At 48.9% G+C, this 14,952-nt stretch overlaps 1 protein-coding gene across 1 annotated transcript in view; it reads right to left on the minus strand.

Annotated features, from left to right (window-relative positions):
- GALNT10 (polypeptide N-acetylgalactosaminyltransferase 10) overlaps window positions 1-14,952 on the minus strand; it is a 231,630-nt gene continuing 216,678 nt past the window's right edge. The window contains exons 9-12 of the mRNA XM_018050128.1: window positions 12,679-12,900; window positions 9,610-9,726; window positions 4,505-4,654; window positions 1-4,013 (exon numbers count right to left, since the gene is read on the minus strand). Coding sequence (XP_017905617.1) covers window positions 3,855-4,013; window positions 4,505-4,654; window positions 9,610-9,726; window positions 12,679-12,900 — 648 coding nt within the window. The 3' untranslated portion in view covers window positions 1-3,854. The remainder of the gene's footprint in view (window positions 4,014-4,504; window positions 4,655-9,609; window positions 9,727-12,678; window positions 12,901-14,952) is intronic.

The following is a 14,952-nucleotide window of genomic DNA, read 5'->3' on the forward strand; positions in this document are numbered from 1 at the left end:
TTAGAGAAAAGTCTGGAGGTTTACTCAACAACAGTCACAATCGCAGTTGTACATGGTAAGTCAGGTCTTCACAAAGGCTCACTTTTCCAGGCAGGAGATGAGAGGCTGGTGGTCTCGAGCTTTCTCTATGGATTCCCACATCCGACCTGTCAGATATTCCCTGCGTGTAGTCCCTCTGGGATCCTCCTTCAAGTCTGAAACACAGCAGGAACCCAGCCCTGTGGGCCAGCACGGCTGAATCAAAGCCATTTTGGGAGCAAACTTTAAGAGGACCTTGTTGCTTGGAATGTAGGTGCAACTCCCACCCCAGAGGTGACAATGGGCTTTGGCACAAGATCCAGTTAGAACTAAAGTATTACTTGAATTAAAAAAAAAAAAGCATCAGTTGAAAGCAGAAAAGAATTCCAGGACAGTACCCACTCCTTACCCTTCTCCCATACTTAGAAATCCTCAGAAAACTTAATCAAAGTTGCATTGCCTCCTACGAATGACAGAGATCACCCAACCTGTGCAAACCAGGGATCTCTGAAGCAAGGTGTCCGGATTTCTGAGTTACTTCTGTAAAGTGCTTTGCCGCTCCTTTGAAACTTCAGAGATTAGAAACATAGAGATGCATACACAAAATATGGAGCCATCTTCAAGGACATCAGCTATTTCTTAAAAAGAAATTCGACAGGTGGTGAATATAATGTGGACTCTGGGAATCCATATTCTACATCTCCAGAAAGAATCATTCTTTCTCCTCAGGTCCTGAGGTTGCATCCCCCATCAGATCTCTTCTGTAGATGTACTCCTTTCTGACTCTGAGCTATTTCTTCCAAAAATGGGGAACTGATAGCTCCTGGATGGTCTTAAAAGTTGAAAGCTCCAGCTGGAAGCACAAGGTGGAATGGCTTTTCTCACACATGCCCGCACACTTAGCATCTGCTCTACGGCCTTGAACCTACTGGGAAGACACTCTTTGCGTTCTGAAATGTTCCTGTAGTCCCCCTTTGGAAAGGCTGCTGGGGCCACACAGCTGTGATTCTTTGTATAGCCACACCCTGTTTTGTGACCTCATGCTCAGAAGAAAGGCTTTAGAGGAGAAGGAGTCCACATTCTCACCCATCACCTGGCTGACAGCACCTCCACAGTCTCATGGATCCTTGAGACATGTAGTTTTCCAAAATGAAGACAAAACAATGAATGGCTACTATGTGTGATTGGTTGGTCTGTTAATGGACTTCTCTCCCTCCTTCCCTGATTACAGGCTTTGTCAAGTCTCAGCACCCACAGACGTGGGTTCAGCAATTGCAAATGTCAGAGTGCTCAGAGGATCTGCCCATTCCTTGTTGAGGGCGCAAAACCAGCCTCAAAAGGAGAACCAAAGGACAGAAAAGCGGACACATGAAGACTGCTTGCCGCTGCTCCTGCTTTCCACATGCGCCCTGGGCTTGCCAAGAACAGTGTCACCTGCTGGAGTGGGACCTATTGCAAACCTAATTGCTGGGGGTGGGGTGGGGGCTGCAGCCGTGGCTTCCAAACAGGCCCCCCTCCCAGGAGTGGCTGAGACCCTTCTTGGCCATGGATTAAAAGAGCCATCCAGTCGCCCTTTAAATTCAGGGTGTTACTCTCATTGAATGCAATAACACCTGGCCCTCTGGCCCTTGGTGGGCACTGCTGTTTCAGATCCTGCTCTAGGCCCAACGCCTCCTGCTTGAAATCAGACATTAGGAAACACACACTCATCCAACAGGGATTGCACACATCACTAAAAATGTCCCCCCCACCCCGACCCTGCCCCTTTACATCTAGCAAGGCACTAGGAAATGATTCAAGTTTAGGGATTGGCTGTACGTTTGCATGTTTTTCTTTTTAAAAGGCACAGTTTTCATTTTAATAACGCTGCATTACTTTCTGATGATGAATCCTACCTCAATTCTCCCAAATTACAACACTCTTGCTTTCCGAGATTCTGGAAGGGGCCGCATCTTTTGACTCCTTCCTAAAGAGGGCCACTGCTAAAAGGTATAGCACTCACTTGGAAAAGACACCAGGGACGGACAAGCAAGCTTTGTAAGCACGGGGCTGCCTCTCCTGCAGACAGGTGGCCAGAGTGGGAGCCGTGCTGAGGCAGAAGGTGGAAGTGACGCTTTGCCTGCTGCACGCTTCATCGGGGTGGTGGTGGCTGGAAGAGTTCACTTCCCTCCTCAGATAACTGACGAGATCAGCCAGCATCTCAAAGGCAGATCCGTGGCTCTGCTCCCAGATTTATGTCTCAGTTATTTCACTGGCAAATAACACAATCGAGAAGCCTGACTCTAACTGAACACCGATTTAAAGACTTCCTGGGCTAGCTGGCGGGAGCAACGGGCTGTAGACTGCAATTTCCATTTCTGACTCAGTGGGTGGCAGGCTGGTTAGAGAAACACTTCCTATTAGTTTGGAGCCCTCTGGGAGTCTGACACATAATTAACAAAGCAAAAGGTAAATACAGAGGGCCGTCATGGAGCAGACTGCATATCTGTTTGTGGGACACTGGGGTGTTCACTGCAGCCGTGACCGTGGCGGGGCTGGCACAGCTTCTGGCCTGGGCTGAGGACTGTGTCACACCCAGGTCTCTGGTATGAGCGGATGGACGTGGGATCCCCCACCTATCCCCCAACACCACCAACCTTGGACTTCACAGATTGTTTCTAGGCTAGGGGCTGCCTTGAAGGTTTTACAGTTGACTGGTTCCTTCAATCACAGCATTCCAGAAATCCATATTGGATGCTAGAATACCAGAATCCTATGTGGTACTCTAGTTTGTGACTCAAGTACACAGTTCTTTAAAAATTCTAGAATTCGATATGAGAACCAGAACCACAAGGAGTCGGGGCTAGGCAACCTGCCCGCGGTCCACCTCAGCGGCCTCCAGACTTTGTGAGGCCAGCACATCACACCTCTGCTCTTCTGTAGAGACAGGCAGCTGCCCGAGGGAGGGAGAAGGGAGAGAGATGGAAGCGCTGATGGGGGAAATTCAAGCAGAATTTCTAGTTTGGAGGTCTTCTACTATGCCTGTGCCACAGACTCAAGGCCCTCTGAAACCCAGTCCTGAAGAGCTGGTGGCCGGACTGTCCTTGAGCCTGGAGAGCACTGATCTGGGCATCTTGAGCACCCCGAGAGCCAGGGCAGACACCAGGGCTGTCCACGGTGGCACAGGAGGGCCACGCTTCTGCCCCACCTGACAGCTGGCCAGTGGCCAGCACTGAATACTCGGAGGGCCCCAGGCACGGCTTCTAACTGCATCTCCTTGGGTCAGGACAGGGAACAGATGCCGGGGAGTAACTGCAGTTATCCCAAGCTGGGGCCAAAATGAAAAGGCTGAACCCAATGGCCCCGAGAAAGACTCTTGTCCTTCTGTTGCTGATGAGTGGCACTGTTGCTTAAAGTTGGCGCCTACAGACACAACTTGCCTCTCTCTTGCTAAAGGACCATCATGGATGAGCCAGCTGAATGTCAGGCAGGCTTGGAGGACTCTGTTTCGGGTGGCCGAGGGCTACCCTGGCATTCCTTCCACATACTGCTCAAGGGAACGTGGTGATGGGGTGAAAAGGCTCTCCTGGGTTTCCACACCGCCGCCAGGGGTGCAGCGGGCTCTGCTCTGGAGTGGGGCCTCTTGTGGGGTCTGTTCTCCATGCCTCCACCATTTGGGGCCTGCAGGGCTGGGTGGACACCCAGGCCAGCTTCAAGAGCCCCCTCTGCCTTGACCTGGCTGGCCAGCACCTTGTACAGAATGGGGGAGCCCTGGCAGCCCCGCCTTCCTCTGGAGAGGGAGGCTGCAGGGAGTGCTGGAGGGGACCCCGCCAGGCTCACTGTGGCAACCTGAGGGCTCAGTTGCTATTGAATTTTTCCAAGACTGTGGAGTTGGTGTGTTCAAACAGCCACTGCTGGGTGGGAGAGGAGGGGTTGCAGGTGTTCATGAAGATCCTGTGGTCACTTTCACTGCAGTCCATGCAACTGCCGCTGACGGGGTGGTATAAGGTCTGGTCCTGTGAAACAGGCAGGTGGTCAGCCGGGCCGTGATGGGGAAATGAGCCCAAGCAGCAGTGATACCAGCGAGGGGATGGGGCTGGGGCTCGCCGGCCTGCCTGGCTCTCCTCCCCACCACACAGTGGACACTGCCCACCTCCCTTGAGGCTGCCATGTGCCTGAGCAGTGCCCGCTGGGATGAGGACAAAACTGATGTATGCCACTTCTGGGCTGGGACTAAATTTCATTTGCTCTCAAGGTGGTTTAAAAAAAAAAAAAAAGACTCAGTTGCCAACATTTAAGATTCTAAAGCTGAATTTAAAAAAAATTAAAAATAATAGAAAAAGAAAAAAAAAAGATATTAAAGCTGGATTTCTGATTTCTCTTGATGACAGGAGAGTCAGGGAAGTTTGTGTAACAAAGGCATGAGGGAGGGGGCTCTGGAGAGAAGAGGGGAGGCACACTTTTTTTTTTTTAAGTCAAGCAGGCTCCCCTCCACACCCTGTCTTACTTTGCGGTACTTCCACAGCTGGTTGCCCTTCATGCCGTGGCAGTCGTAGAGGGTGACGGGGCTGGTGTGGGAGACGGCATCAAAGCAGGACTTCTTGGTGTGCTGGGGGTCTCCGGGTCGGATGTCTTCTCTCCAGGTGAAGGTGAACACCTGCATGCATAGGGGCGCCGTGATGTGGGCAGCAAAGCAAAGCTGGGGGTCTCTTCTTTTGCAATTGCAGGAAATTTTAAACACAGGGGTTCAGAAAACTGCATACTGATATAAAAATATTTATCCTCACATCTCCAAAATTCAGTGTCTATTTTACAACAAGTGACAACTGCAAGATTTTCATTGGTTAAAGCAAAAGGTAGTCTCACCCCAAAAATAAAGCTGCGTTTAAAGGAGAAAATACCTTCAATTACATGTTGAAATGATAATTTTGATATTTAGGGTAAAATAAAAAAATATTATATATAAAAAGTATACTGATGACACCTGTCCCAACGACCCAGCTTCAATGATTACTAAATCACAACGAATCTTGTTAGCGCTGCCTCTGCACCATATCCCCCACCCCCACATCCTTTTGAAGCAAATTCTGGACATCTTACCATGTCAGGTGTCATGACTTCAGTAAGTGCCCTGATAACAGTGAAAAGCGACCACAAGGTTCTCAGTGTCATCAAACAGCTCAAGTTCATACGTTTTCAGATTGCCTTACACATTTCTTTTCAGAGTCAGTCTGTTTGAATTAAGATCCAAACCAGGTTCACATATTATATAGGCTGATAAACGTTCTTTTTTTCCCCAGGAGCTTTACTGAATAATTGGCATGCAATAAACTGCACACATTTTAAGTGCTCAGCTTGAAACATTTTGACATAGCTTATACCTGTCAAACTGCCATCATCATCACTGTCATCAAGGTAGTGAACATATCCATCACCCTAAAGGTACCCTCCTGCCCTGTGTGATCTTTTCCTTCTATCCCTCCCCACGCCCCTAGGAAACGCCTTCGTTTTTCATGAAAGAGGTGCTCACAATTTCTAGAATTTTATATAAGAAGAATCAGACAGTATGGATTTTTTTTTTGATTTCTTAACACAATTGTGTTGAGATTTAATCATGTTCTAACAACAGCATTTATCAACAGTTCATTCCTTGTTATTGGCAAGCTATATTCATTCACTGCATGGTACTTGATATACCTGTTGTTGAACATGTGGGTGGTTTCTGCTGCTGCTGTTGCTAAGTTGCTTCAGTCGTGTCCGACTGTGCGTGACCCCATAGACGGCAGCCCACCAGGCTCCGCTGTCCCTGGGATTCTCCAGGCAAGAACACTGGTGTGGGTTGCCATTTCCTTCTCCAATGCATGAAAGTGAAAAGTGAAAGTGAAGTCGCTCAGTTGTGTCTGACTAATCTTAGCGACCCCATGGACTGCAGTCTACCAGGATCCTCCGTCCACGGGATTTTCCAGGCAAGAGTACTGGAGTGGGGTGCCTTTGCCTTCTCCGGGGTTGTTTCTAGTTTTGGTGTTTTCAAATAGTTCACTTCAGTCGCTCAGTCATGTCTGACTCTTTGTGACCCCATGGATCACAGCATGCCAGGCCTCCCTGTCCATTACCAACTCCCGGAGTTTACCCAAACTCATGTCCATTGAGTCAGTGATGCCATCCAACCATCTCATCCTCTGTCGTCCCCTTCTCCTCCTGCCTTCAATCTTTCCCAGCATCAAGGTCTTTTCAAATGAGTCAGCTCTTCAAATCAGGCAGCCAAAGTTTTGGAGTTTCAGCTTCAACATCAGTCCTTCCAATGAACACTCAGGACTGATCTCCTTTAGGATGGACTGGTTGGATCTCTTTGTAGTCCAAGGGACTCTCAAGAGTCTTAGAGCTGCTATGAACACGTGTGTACAAGCCATTGTAAGGACATGGACATAATTTCTTCTCTCTTGGATGAACCCCTTGAAGAGGGATGGCTGGATCACAAGATACATCAATGTGTAACTTTCCAAGAAACTACCCAACTGTTTTCCAAAGTGGTTGTACCAGTCACATTCTTACCAGCAGTGTATGGTTCCAATTCATCTACATCCTTGCCAACCCTTGGTATGGTTGGTCTTTCTGACAGGTTATAATTTTAATTTCCATTTCTCTAATAACTATTAAGTTAAGCATTTTTGATATGCTTCTTTGCTGACCAATACGACTTCTTCACTAAAATCTCTACACATCTTTTGCCCATTTTTAAACTGCATTGCTTTTCTTACTGAGTTTTGAGAAATTTTATACTCTAAACATTTCCCTGGTGGCTCAACTGGTAAAGAATCCGCCTGCAATATGGGAGATCTGGGTTCTAACCCTCGGTTGGGAACATCTGGAGAAGGGATTGGCTACCCATCCAGTATTCTGGCCTGGAGAACTCCATGGACTGTATAGTCCATGGGTTCGCAAAGAGTCAGACACGACTGAGCGACTCTCACTCACTCACAAACATTTAAAGTTGTTATCAGATATATGCTTTGTAAACATGTTCTCTTAGTCTGTGGCTCATCTTCCTATTTTTTCAATGGTGTCTTTTAAGAACAGAATTTTCTATTTTGAAGAAGTCCAATCTATCAATTTTTTTGTTTCATCAATTCTTTTTTGGTGTTGTATCTAAGAAATCATTGCTTGGGTTACCAAGGAACACTTTTGCCTGTGTTTTCTTCTAAAGTATTTTGGTTTCAGTTTTATGTTTAAGTCAATGACCCATTTTTGAGTTAATTTTTATATATAGTATAATGTATTTATTGAAAAAACTTTTTGCACATGGATATGCACTATTTGTTAAAAATATAGTGCAAAAATTTTTTGCACTGAATTAATTTCCCTTGAACATCTTTAAGAGTGTGCTGTCCATACATGCATCGATCTATTTTTGGAGTCTCTATTCTCTCTTTACATCAATATGGCACTGCTTTAATCAGTGACACTTTAACAATATATGTTGAAATCAGTCCTTTAACTTTGTATTTCTTTTGAACATTTTTTTGGCTAGTCTAGGTCCCGTCCATCTTTCCACATGAATCCTCTCAGGTGGTTCTTTGTCCAGCCCCAGGAGTTTCTTCACACACACCAGTACTCTGCTGAATATGCAGGGGGCCCTCTGTAAATCTCAGACATTATCCATGTCCAGCTTTCTCCAAGCCTCCAGGATTCCATTTTGTGAATTCTAGCCACCTTGACCTCCTGCACTCTCTGCGCTGCCTCCTCAACTCAGGGCATGTGCCTGGCTCCCCCGGGCTTCCCCCTCCTGACTTGTGGACTGGGAACTCTCTCAAGGAAGGAAGCCAGGACAACCATCATGCTTGTCGGCTCCCTGTCTTCCAAGGGTCACTGTCTTTCAAGGGTTGACATCGGCTCTCCTGAAAACAGTTGTTTCACATATTTTGTCCATTTCTTTGGATGCTTTGGGTAGAAGGGTAAACCAAGTCCTTGTTATTCCATCTTGGCCAGAGGTGCGCATTGCAGTGGTGGTGGTGGTGGGGTTAGCCAGTTACTGCTCCCTGAATGTTGACTTCCCAGGCCTCCTCCAGGTCAGGAGCTGTAGCTTAGACTTGCATTTCTTCCTTTTCTGGCTCACTAGAGCTCATCACTCAGAGTGGCTGTGGGCTCCACGGGACACAGATCCCAGTGGGGCAACTGGGCTGCTACGCTCCCTGCCTCACGGTGGAGGCCAGCATACCCACACCCCAGGCACATTCTGCAGTTAGTCTGAGTGAATCCTGTCTTCATGTGGACTCTCCACCGCAAGGGGAGTTGTTCTGAAGCTGAGCTGCCTAGGCCTGTTCTATCCAGGCCCTGTATTTCTCCTGGTCTCTCTTGTAGCCCCAGGATCAAGGAGCAGCCATACAGGGCTGTGGAGAATTCAGAAGAATTAACTGATGAGCATGTGGGCATACTTGCTCAGTTGTGTCCGCCTTGTTGTGACTCCATGGACTGTCCCGTCAGGGTCCTCTGTCGATGGAATTCTCCAGGCAAGAATACTGGAGTGGGTTGTCACGCCCTCCTCCAGGGAATCTTCCTGACCCTGAGTCTCTTGCATCTCCTGCGCTGGCAGGCAGATTCTTTACCACTAGTGCCACCTGGGAGCCCTTAGTCAATGACAGCCATTATCTAGTAAGAATGGTTTTCAAGAAAGGATGGGGGAGGGCATCACACATTCCGGAGGCTGGCACCGTGCATGCTCAGTGTGTACGCTGAGAGGAGGTGGTGCTGTGCATTCTCAGTGTGTATGCTGCGCAGCCCTCCTGAGTTCTGTTTTTACAGAGGACCCGCCTTGTAGGCTTATATCAGTGTACACTTTCCAAATGCCAGAAAATCCATAGCAGGGAGACTATAAACCATGCGTCTTTGAAACAAGATTCAATGGATGCCGTGTGAGTTAACAATGGGGTGAACCTGGGAAGGGACGAGGGGAAGCTATGTGCAGTTTCCTGTGAGAGGCATGTCCTACATTGTGGGCTTGTACTCCTCACTCTTCGGATTATACCCTTTGGGAGATCCTTTGGGGACCAACCCTCTCCCCTGTGTCACCCTATTTTTCGAGTGAGGATGACCATACCCTAGGCCCCAGGAGGGGCCCATGACCCAGGTCACTAAGAGGACTGTGTCATACCTCCATCATTGCTGGGTCAGGAAACCCAGCATGTGAGGGCCCCAGGGCTTTTCTGGAACTCTTGGAAGGGACATGCCTTTTCACCGGGTGGCTGGCCGCCTAGAGCTGCTGGTGGTTACCTCTGCCACCGCTTGGGAAGACAAGTCAGCCTAAGAATGAAGCCGAGGGAAGCAGAGCTGGGGCCCTGGAGAGACTCTGATGACATCATCTAGACTTCAGTGACATGAGCCAGAAACTCTGTTGACAGCCATTCGGGCCAAGTGTCTGTCACTTGTAACCAACAGTCCAGACTGAAGTGCAGGATTCCTCTTTCCAAAGTGTCCAGTAGGCTCGTATAACATGTCCCTTGCGCTGACCTGTCCCTCATCATTGCCTGGGCCTCTCCCTGCCAGCCCACCACATGAGCACTGCAGGCTTATGACGGCACAGGGAACCTGGCAGCCAGTCCGAGGAACAGCCCCTACCTGCATGTTGTTCCAGGCGGCCTCCCCGCGGCCCCGGATGCAGCTTTCTAGCCTCAGTGGGGAGCCCAGGGCCCCATGCTTCGTGTCTGCACACAGCCCTGTGCCCACATTGCGGATCTGGATGAGAAGGAAGCAAAGAGAGGACCAGTGAGGTGCTTGAAGATATCCAGTGGGGCCCCTGCTGGGGCGGGAGGAGGGAGGCAAGGTAGAGGATATCAGTGGGCTGAACTCCGAATTCTCCTAATGAAGTTCGCACCGGACTGGTGGGCAGGACAGAACCTGTTAATAAGGGAACACGGAGAGCAGCGCCACTCAACCTTGCTTTGAATTAGAGCGTATAGAGTCCAGGGGTGGGGCTGGGGCCTGGAGGGGAGGGGGTGTGAAGAGGAGGACTCCTGCCTCCTCTCCCAGAGAATTTGACCCAGCAGGTCCAGGAATCAAATTTTACCCTCATTCCAGGTGATGTAGAGGCTATACGTTGAAGACCACTTTAGAAAAGGTGTGGGGTCTTTGCTCTCGGGCCTTAGGGCAGGTGAATGGGAGGCTCCAAAGAGGAACAGAGTCTCACTAAGGAAGCTGAGGACGCCCTGTGAGTGCAGGGGCCTCAGCCTGCGCTGGTCAGCCAGCATGGATGGCAGGCAGGCCACTATGCTAGCTGCTGGCGTCACATCGCTTAGCTCCCACCTCACAGATGCGGCTGCTCGTGTGATGCAGGGGCCAGGGAAAGGCCCGCTCCAGTGCCCAGCTACAGGCAGTCTCGCCACCCCGCTGCTGTGAGCTGCACCCGCCACGCTCCCCTGGGAGAGAGGCAGGCCTGTCCCCCGGGGAGGCGGACTCCTCTGGCAGGTGATTCGCCTGAAGACTGCTCATTAACACAGCCAGACTTCCTCAAAGCCTCACTTGCAGCTGGGGCTTCCTCCCCGCCGCTCTCCTTCTTTTCCTCTCCTCTTCCAGAGGGCAGCCTGCCAGTCTGGCAGCTCTCCTTACCTCCCTTCTCACTTCTCTCAGGCGATGCCCCAGTAAGTTTCTTGCTCGCCTAATCCCCTCCTGGTGCCTGCTTCCCGGAGGACCTGAACTAACACGGGGGAGAAAGCCAATGAGGTGGCAAAGAAATGAAGAGCTTCACGAGGGAAATCAAGAGGCACCTCATCTAGAAAACTCGCGCTGGTGTCGGTGGCGAGGGTGGTGCTGGCAGAGGGCTTAGCGGGGAAAGGTCCCTCTAATTGGCTGAACAAGTGACACCTGGTGCGTCTGCATGCCAACACACTTCTCTCCTGGGTGTTGTGGCCCATCCCGTGGCCAGAACATCCACCCTACCCTTGTCCCCTCTTCCTCCAAAGGCCACAGTGATTCATGCAGATCCGAGAGTAAGACTTCAATCCTGGACCTTTACTGACTCTACTGGGAAAGAGGTGTTCACTTCCTGCTAGGTTGGCCAAGCTGGGGCTCTCGCAGCCTAAGGTTTCCGGGAGCCATCTTGCTACTTTTGGCATGAGGACAACACACAAGGAAGCAGTTAAGTAGGAAAAAAAGAGACTGACATCATTTGAACCCCCTGGATCCAGGAGTTCACAGTTAAAGCCACAGCTACCCAAGATTTCTATGAAAAGCAGTCACCCCCTTTCCACCTTAGAATGGACTCTGTCACTTACAACAGAAGGAGCCCCAATATGTATGTGCCCCCTCCACAAATCCCCTTATACCCATCTCTGAGTGGTCCTCTCTGCCAGAGACCCAGGAGCCGGGATGTGGTGGACTGTCTGCCCCCTCCAGCAGGACCAGCTTCTTGGGTGTGTGAGAAGGGCAGCGGCACAGGCTTCCTTACTCAGAGTCTATGTTTGGCTTAAAGCTCTGCTGTCACTGTCTTAAATGTCCTAATAATTTTACCTTTGGGCCTGTAAGTGAAATTTCATGGGATAACAGAGTATGCACACAGGCAGAGGTGACACAGACTCTATGAGCACCTGCTGTTCCTCTCTGCAGAGCTCACATACAGCATCTCTGAGTGCCTGCAGCACAGAGTCCCTGGGTCCCCCATAGGCATGGAAACTCAGCAACACTCAAAGCAAGCAGGGGCTGAGGGTGTCACAGCTGTGACTAAGCGGGGGTGCTGGCCTGTCCCAGAGGCTACATCCTCCTTTTCAACCAGAACCGGCTTCAGCTTCATCAAGGAACGTGTCCAGGACACAGGAGGGACTGGGAAACCCTATTGCGTCCTTTCTTTCCGGCTGCACTGGGTCTTCGTTGCAGTGTGCAGGCTTCTCATTGGGGTGGCTTCTCTTGTTTCAGAGCACAGGCTCTAGGGTCCCTGGGCTGCAGTAGTTGGGTCACGAGGTCTTAGTTGCCCTGCAGCATGTGGAACCTTCCCAGACCAGGGATCAAAACCGAGTCCCTGGCGTTGGCAGGCAGATTCTTAACCATTGGACCCCCAAGGAAGTCTATGTCCTTTCTTTTGTGCGTTAATTCCCTGGATGACCCAACTACTTCAGCAGCAAATAGCACACAAGCAAAGGGAAGGAGGGGGCAACCTAGAGTTCCTTTTCCTTCAGCTCTTTCTCACTCATCAGTAAGATGTTGACAGGATGTGTACATTATCAAGAAGTGAAATAAATACAGCTGAGTTAGTTCTGTGCTGTGTTTCCACAACTCTGGTAAGAAACACATATGCATGGGTGAGGTCTGAAATATGGATTGTGAAATTTCACCAGTTGTGCACAAATTGAATGTTGTGTTTGCCTTTAAAACCCGCACAGCAGAATATAAAGATGAATAGTAAACTTCATGCTAATAATTTAAAGGTTTAATTTTTTTCTACTTGTAACATTAAATAGCGAACACACAAAAACCACCACCCCAAGGCTAAGAAGAGAGACCAGCGAAACAAAGGAGCAAGTTTTATAGGTTATACCTCTACTGGCACTTTCTAGATGACGCTGCTTTTTTATTTTAATTTTTATTGAAATATAGTTGATTTACAGTGTTGTTACTTTTTTCTCTAAATTGTGGAGCCGGCACGTGCATTTTGACTCGAGACCTATTTATGCGGCGGGGCCTAGCCTTCACACTCACCTCACCCCAGGCTGCGGCCGGGGGCTCCACGGGTGGGTAGAATTGGGGCAGATCCCAGGCGATCTTGGTCATAAACCACTTGAAACTCTTGCAGTTCAGGGAGCTACGGAGCTTTTTCTGGGCAGTCACGTCCCCAGCGGAGAGGTGGCGGTACTCCGGCCGGCGCTGGTAGATGTGCTCCGCGTACTCGTCCATCCACACCTCCGCCACTCGCTTCAGGTTCTGGAGACCGGCAGGTGCAAGGGTCAGGCTCTCCGTAGGGTCAAGGAGGGCAGGGGGTGCAAAGGGTCTGTGAGGTTGAGGTCAACCTTTCTTATTTTATGTTCTATCAAGGACTGTAGCCACACTGTGTTTTTAAACCTTCAGTATTTCCATTTTTTAAATCAACATTTTAAGGGCTCTATAGCTTACGGTTGAGTAAATACACTGCTGCTGGTTTTCTTGACCACCTTGTGCCCCTTCCTTCCTAGAGATTGCCTCCCACTGAATTTGGGGACCCACCCTTGCCTTTTATTTCAGATGGCGGAAGGAGAGCCACGTGACCCAGCCTGGCCAATGGGAATATAGATAGTGGGGACATAGGGATTGGTCAGGAATGAGCATGTGACCTCGGTCAAGCCAATCAAAATCTGGAAGCATTGCTGGGTAAGAGCCGATGGGTAAGATTCCAGGGAGATTTGCTGGGCCATTTGAAAACCCCGTCCAAGGTTAGGTCATCCCTAACCTTGAGGGATGAGGCAGAGCTGAGGGTTAGAGCCAGGAAGACATTATTCTTTTAGTTCCAGAATCCAGCCTTGTCTGAAGCCAGAACTAGCACAGAGCTTTCCATTTACATGGGTCAGTAACTTGGCTTTCTGCTTAACCCAATTTGAGTTGGGTTTTTGTCACATTCAACTAAGAGTTCTGCCCAAGTTGACTGGTAAAAATGAATTACAACTTGCAACCAGGAGGTAAAATTCCCTCAGCAGCTAGAATTTTTAACAATCCTTTGAGGTGTTAAGGTTGCTGCCACTTTATTACGAAGCACAAAGATAATAAAAAGAATGACAACCATATTACTCGCAAGTCAAAGCAGCAAGAGGTGAGGAAATATCCTGTTTATGAGTAGACTGGAAGAGAAAGGAAAAGTGAATTCTTCTGTGTAACTGTGATGAAAATCTCTCACTCCCCCGGCAGTGTAGATTCCACGTGCTGACAACCTCTTACTTGGCTTGGAAGAGCAAAACATCAGAGTTCAGGGGAACTTCCCTGCTCTTAAACATCTTCCTCCAAGCCCAGGCTGTTGCCAGGATACCGCTCCCCTCCCATTTTATTCTCTAGGCTTTATCATATCATTTTCCCCCTTCTGTAATCCAGATTTCCTTCTGAAGAATAAAAGTGAGTTAGCACATCAGTCGCACACACTTCAATGTAAGTGACTGCCCTAGAAGCAGAAGGTAAGGTTGCAGTTGGCAAATGTTTTCTGTAAAGGGCCAGACAGTAAACATTTTAGGCATTGCAGACCATGTGGTTTCAGCTCTGATGTTGCTATAAAGCAGCCCTAGACACTGCATAAATGAATGGGTGTGGTTGTGTTCCGATCAAACTTTATGGACACTGAAATTTGATTTTTCACGTGTCACAAAATATTATTATTCTTTTGATATTTTTTCCCCTAAGCTACTTAAAAATGTAAAAACTATTCTTAGCTCATAGGTCACACAAAAATACTTTGCTGACTGCTGAGTAAGGAGAAGGGAAATCTTGGTATTGAAGCTAAAACTCCTCAGTTTTGCTGGCTCTGAGTTTGGGAGTAGGAAACTACAAAATTTCTTGCTGCTGCCTCGTTTTTATTTTGAGTGCTGAAGAGGTTGACAGTGGGTCAGCAATCAATTCAAGAACGTTGTTATCCCTGCCAAGCCCTTGCACGGCAGAGGCTGGGTTTAATTTAAAACTGTGTCCTGGGAGTTCCCTGGCAGTTTGGTGGTTAGGACTCCACGCTCTCAGTCCTGAGGGCCCATGTTCAATCCTTGGTGGGGAACTAAGATCCCACAAGCCATGCAGTGCAGTCCCCCTGACCTTCTGCTAAAAAACCCCCCAAAATAACAACAATAAAAAGCAACCATGTTGAGAGGAAGCTGAAGGCCTAAAGGGGCCAGCACATGTGAACACTCTCCTTTTCCTGGTCTTCCACCCAGGTCCTGTGGCTCACTGATTATCTGATGAGGGACCATCTCCAACCACAGGTAAGGATGGCTAAACTGACCAAGGAAAGGTGCTGAAATTCACCAGTGT

This window comes from Capra hircus, chromosome 7 (genome assembly GCF_001704415.2).
Source record: "Capra hircus breed San Clemente chromosome 7, ASM170441v1, whole genome shotgun sequence".
NCBI lineage: Eukaryota > Metazoa > Chordata > Mammalia > Artiodactyla > Bovidae > Capra > Capra hircus.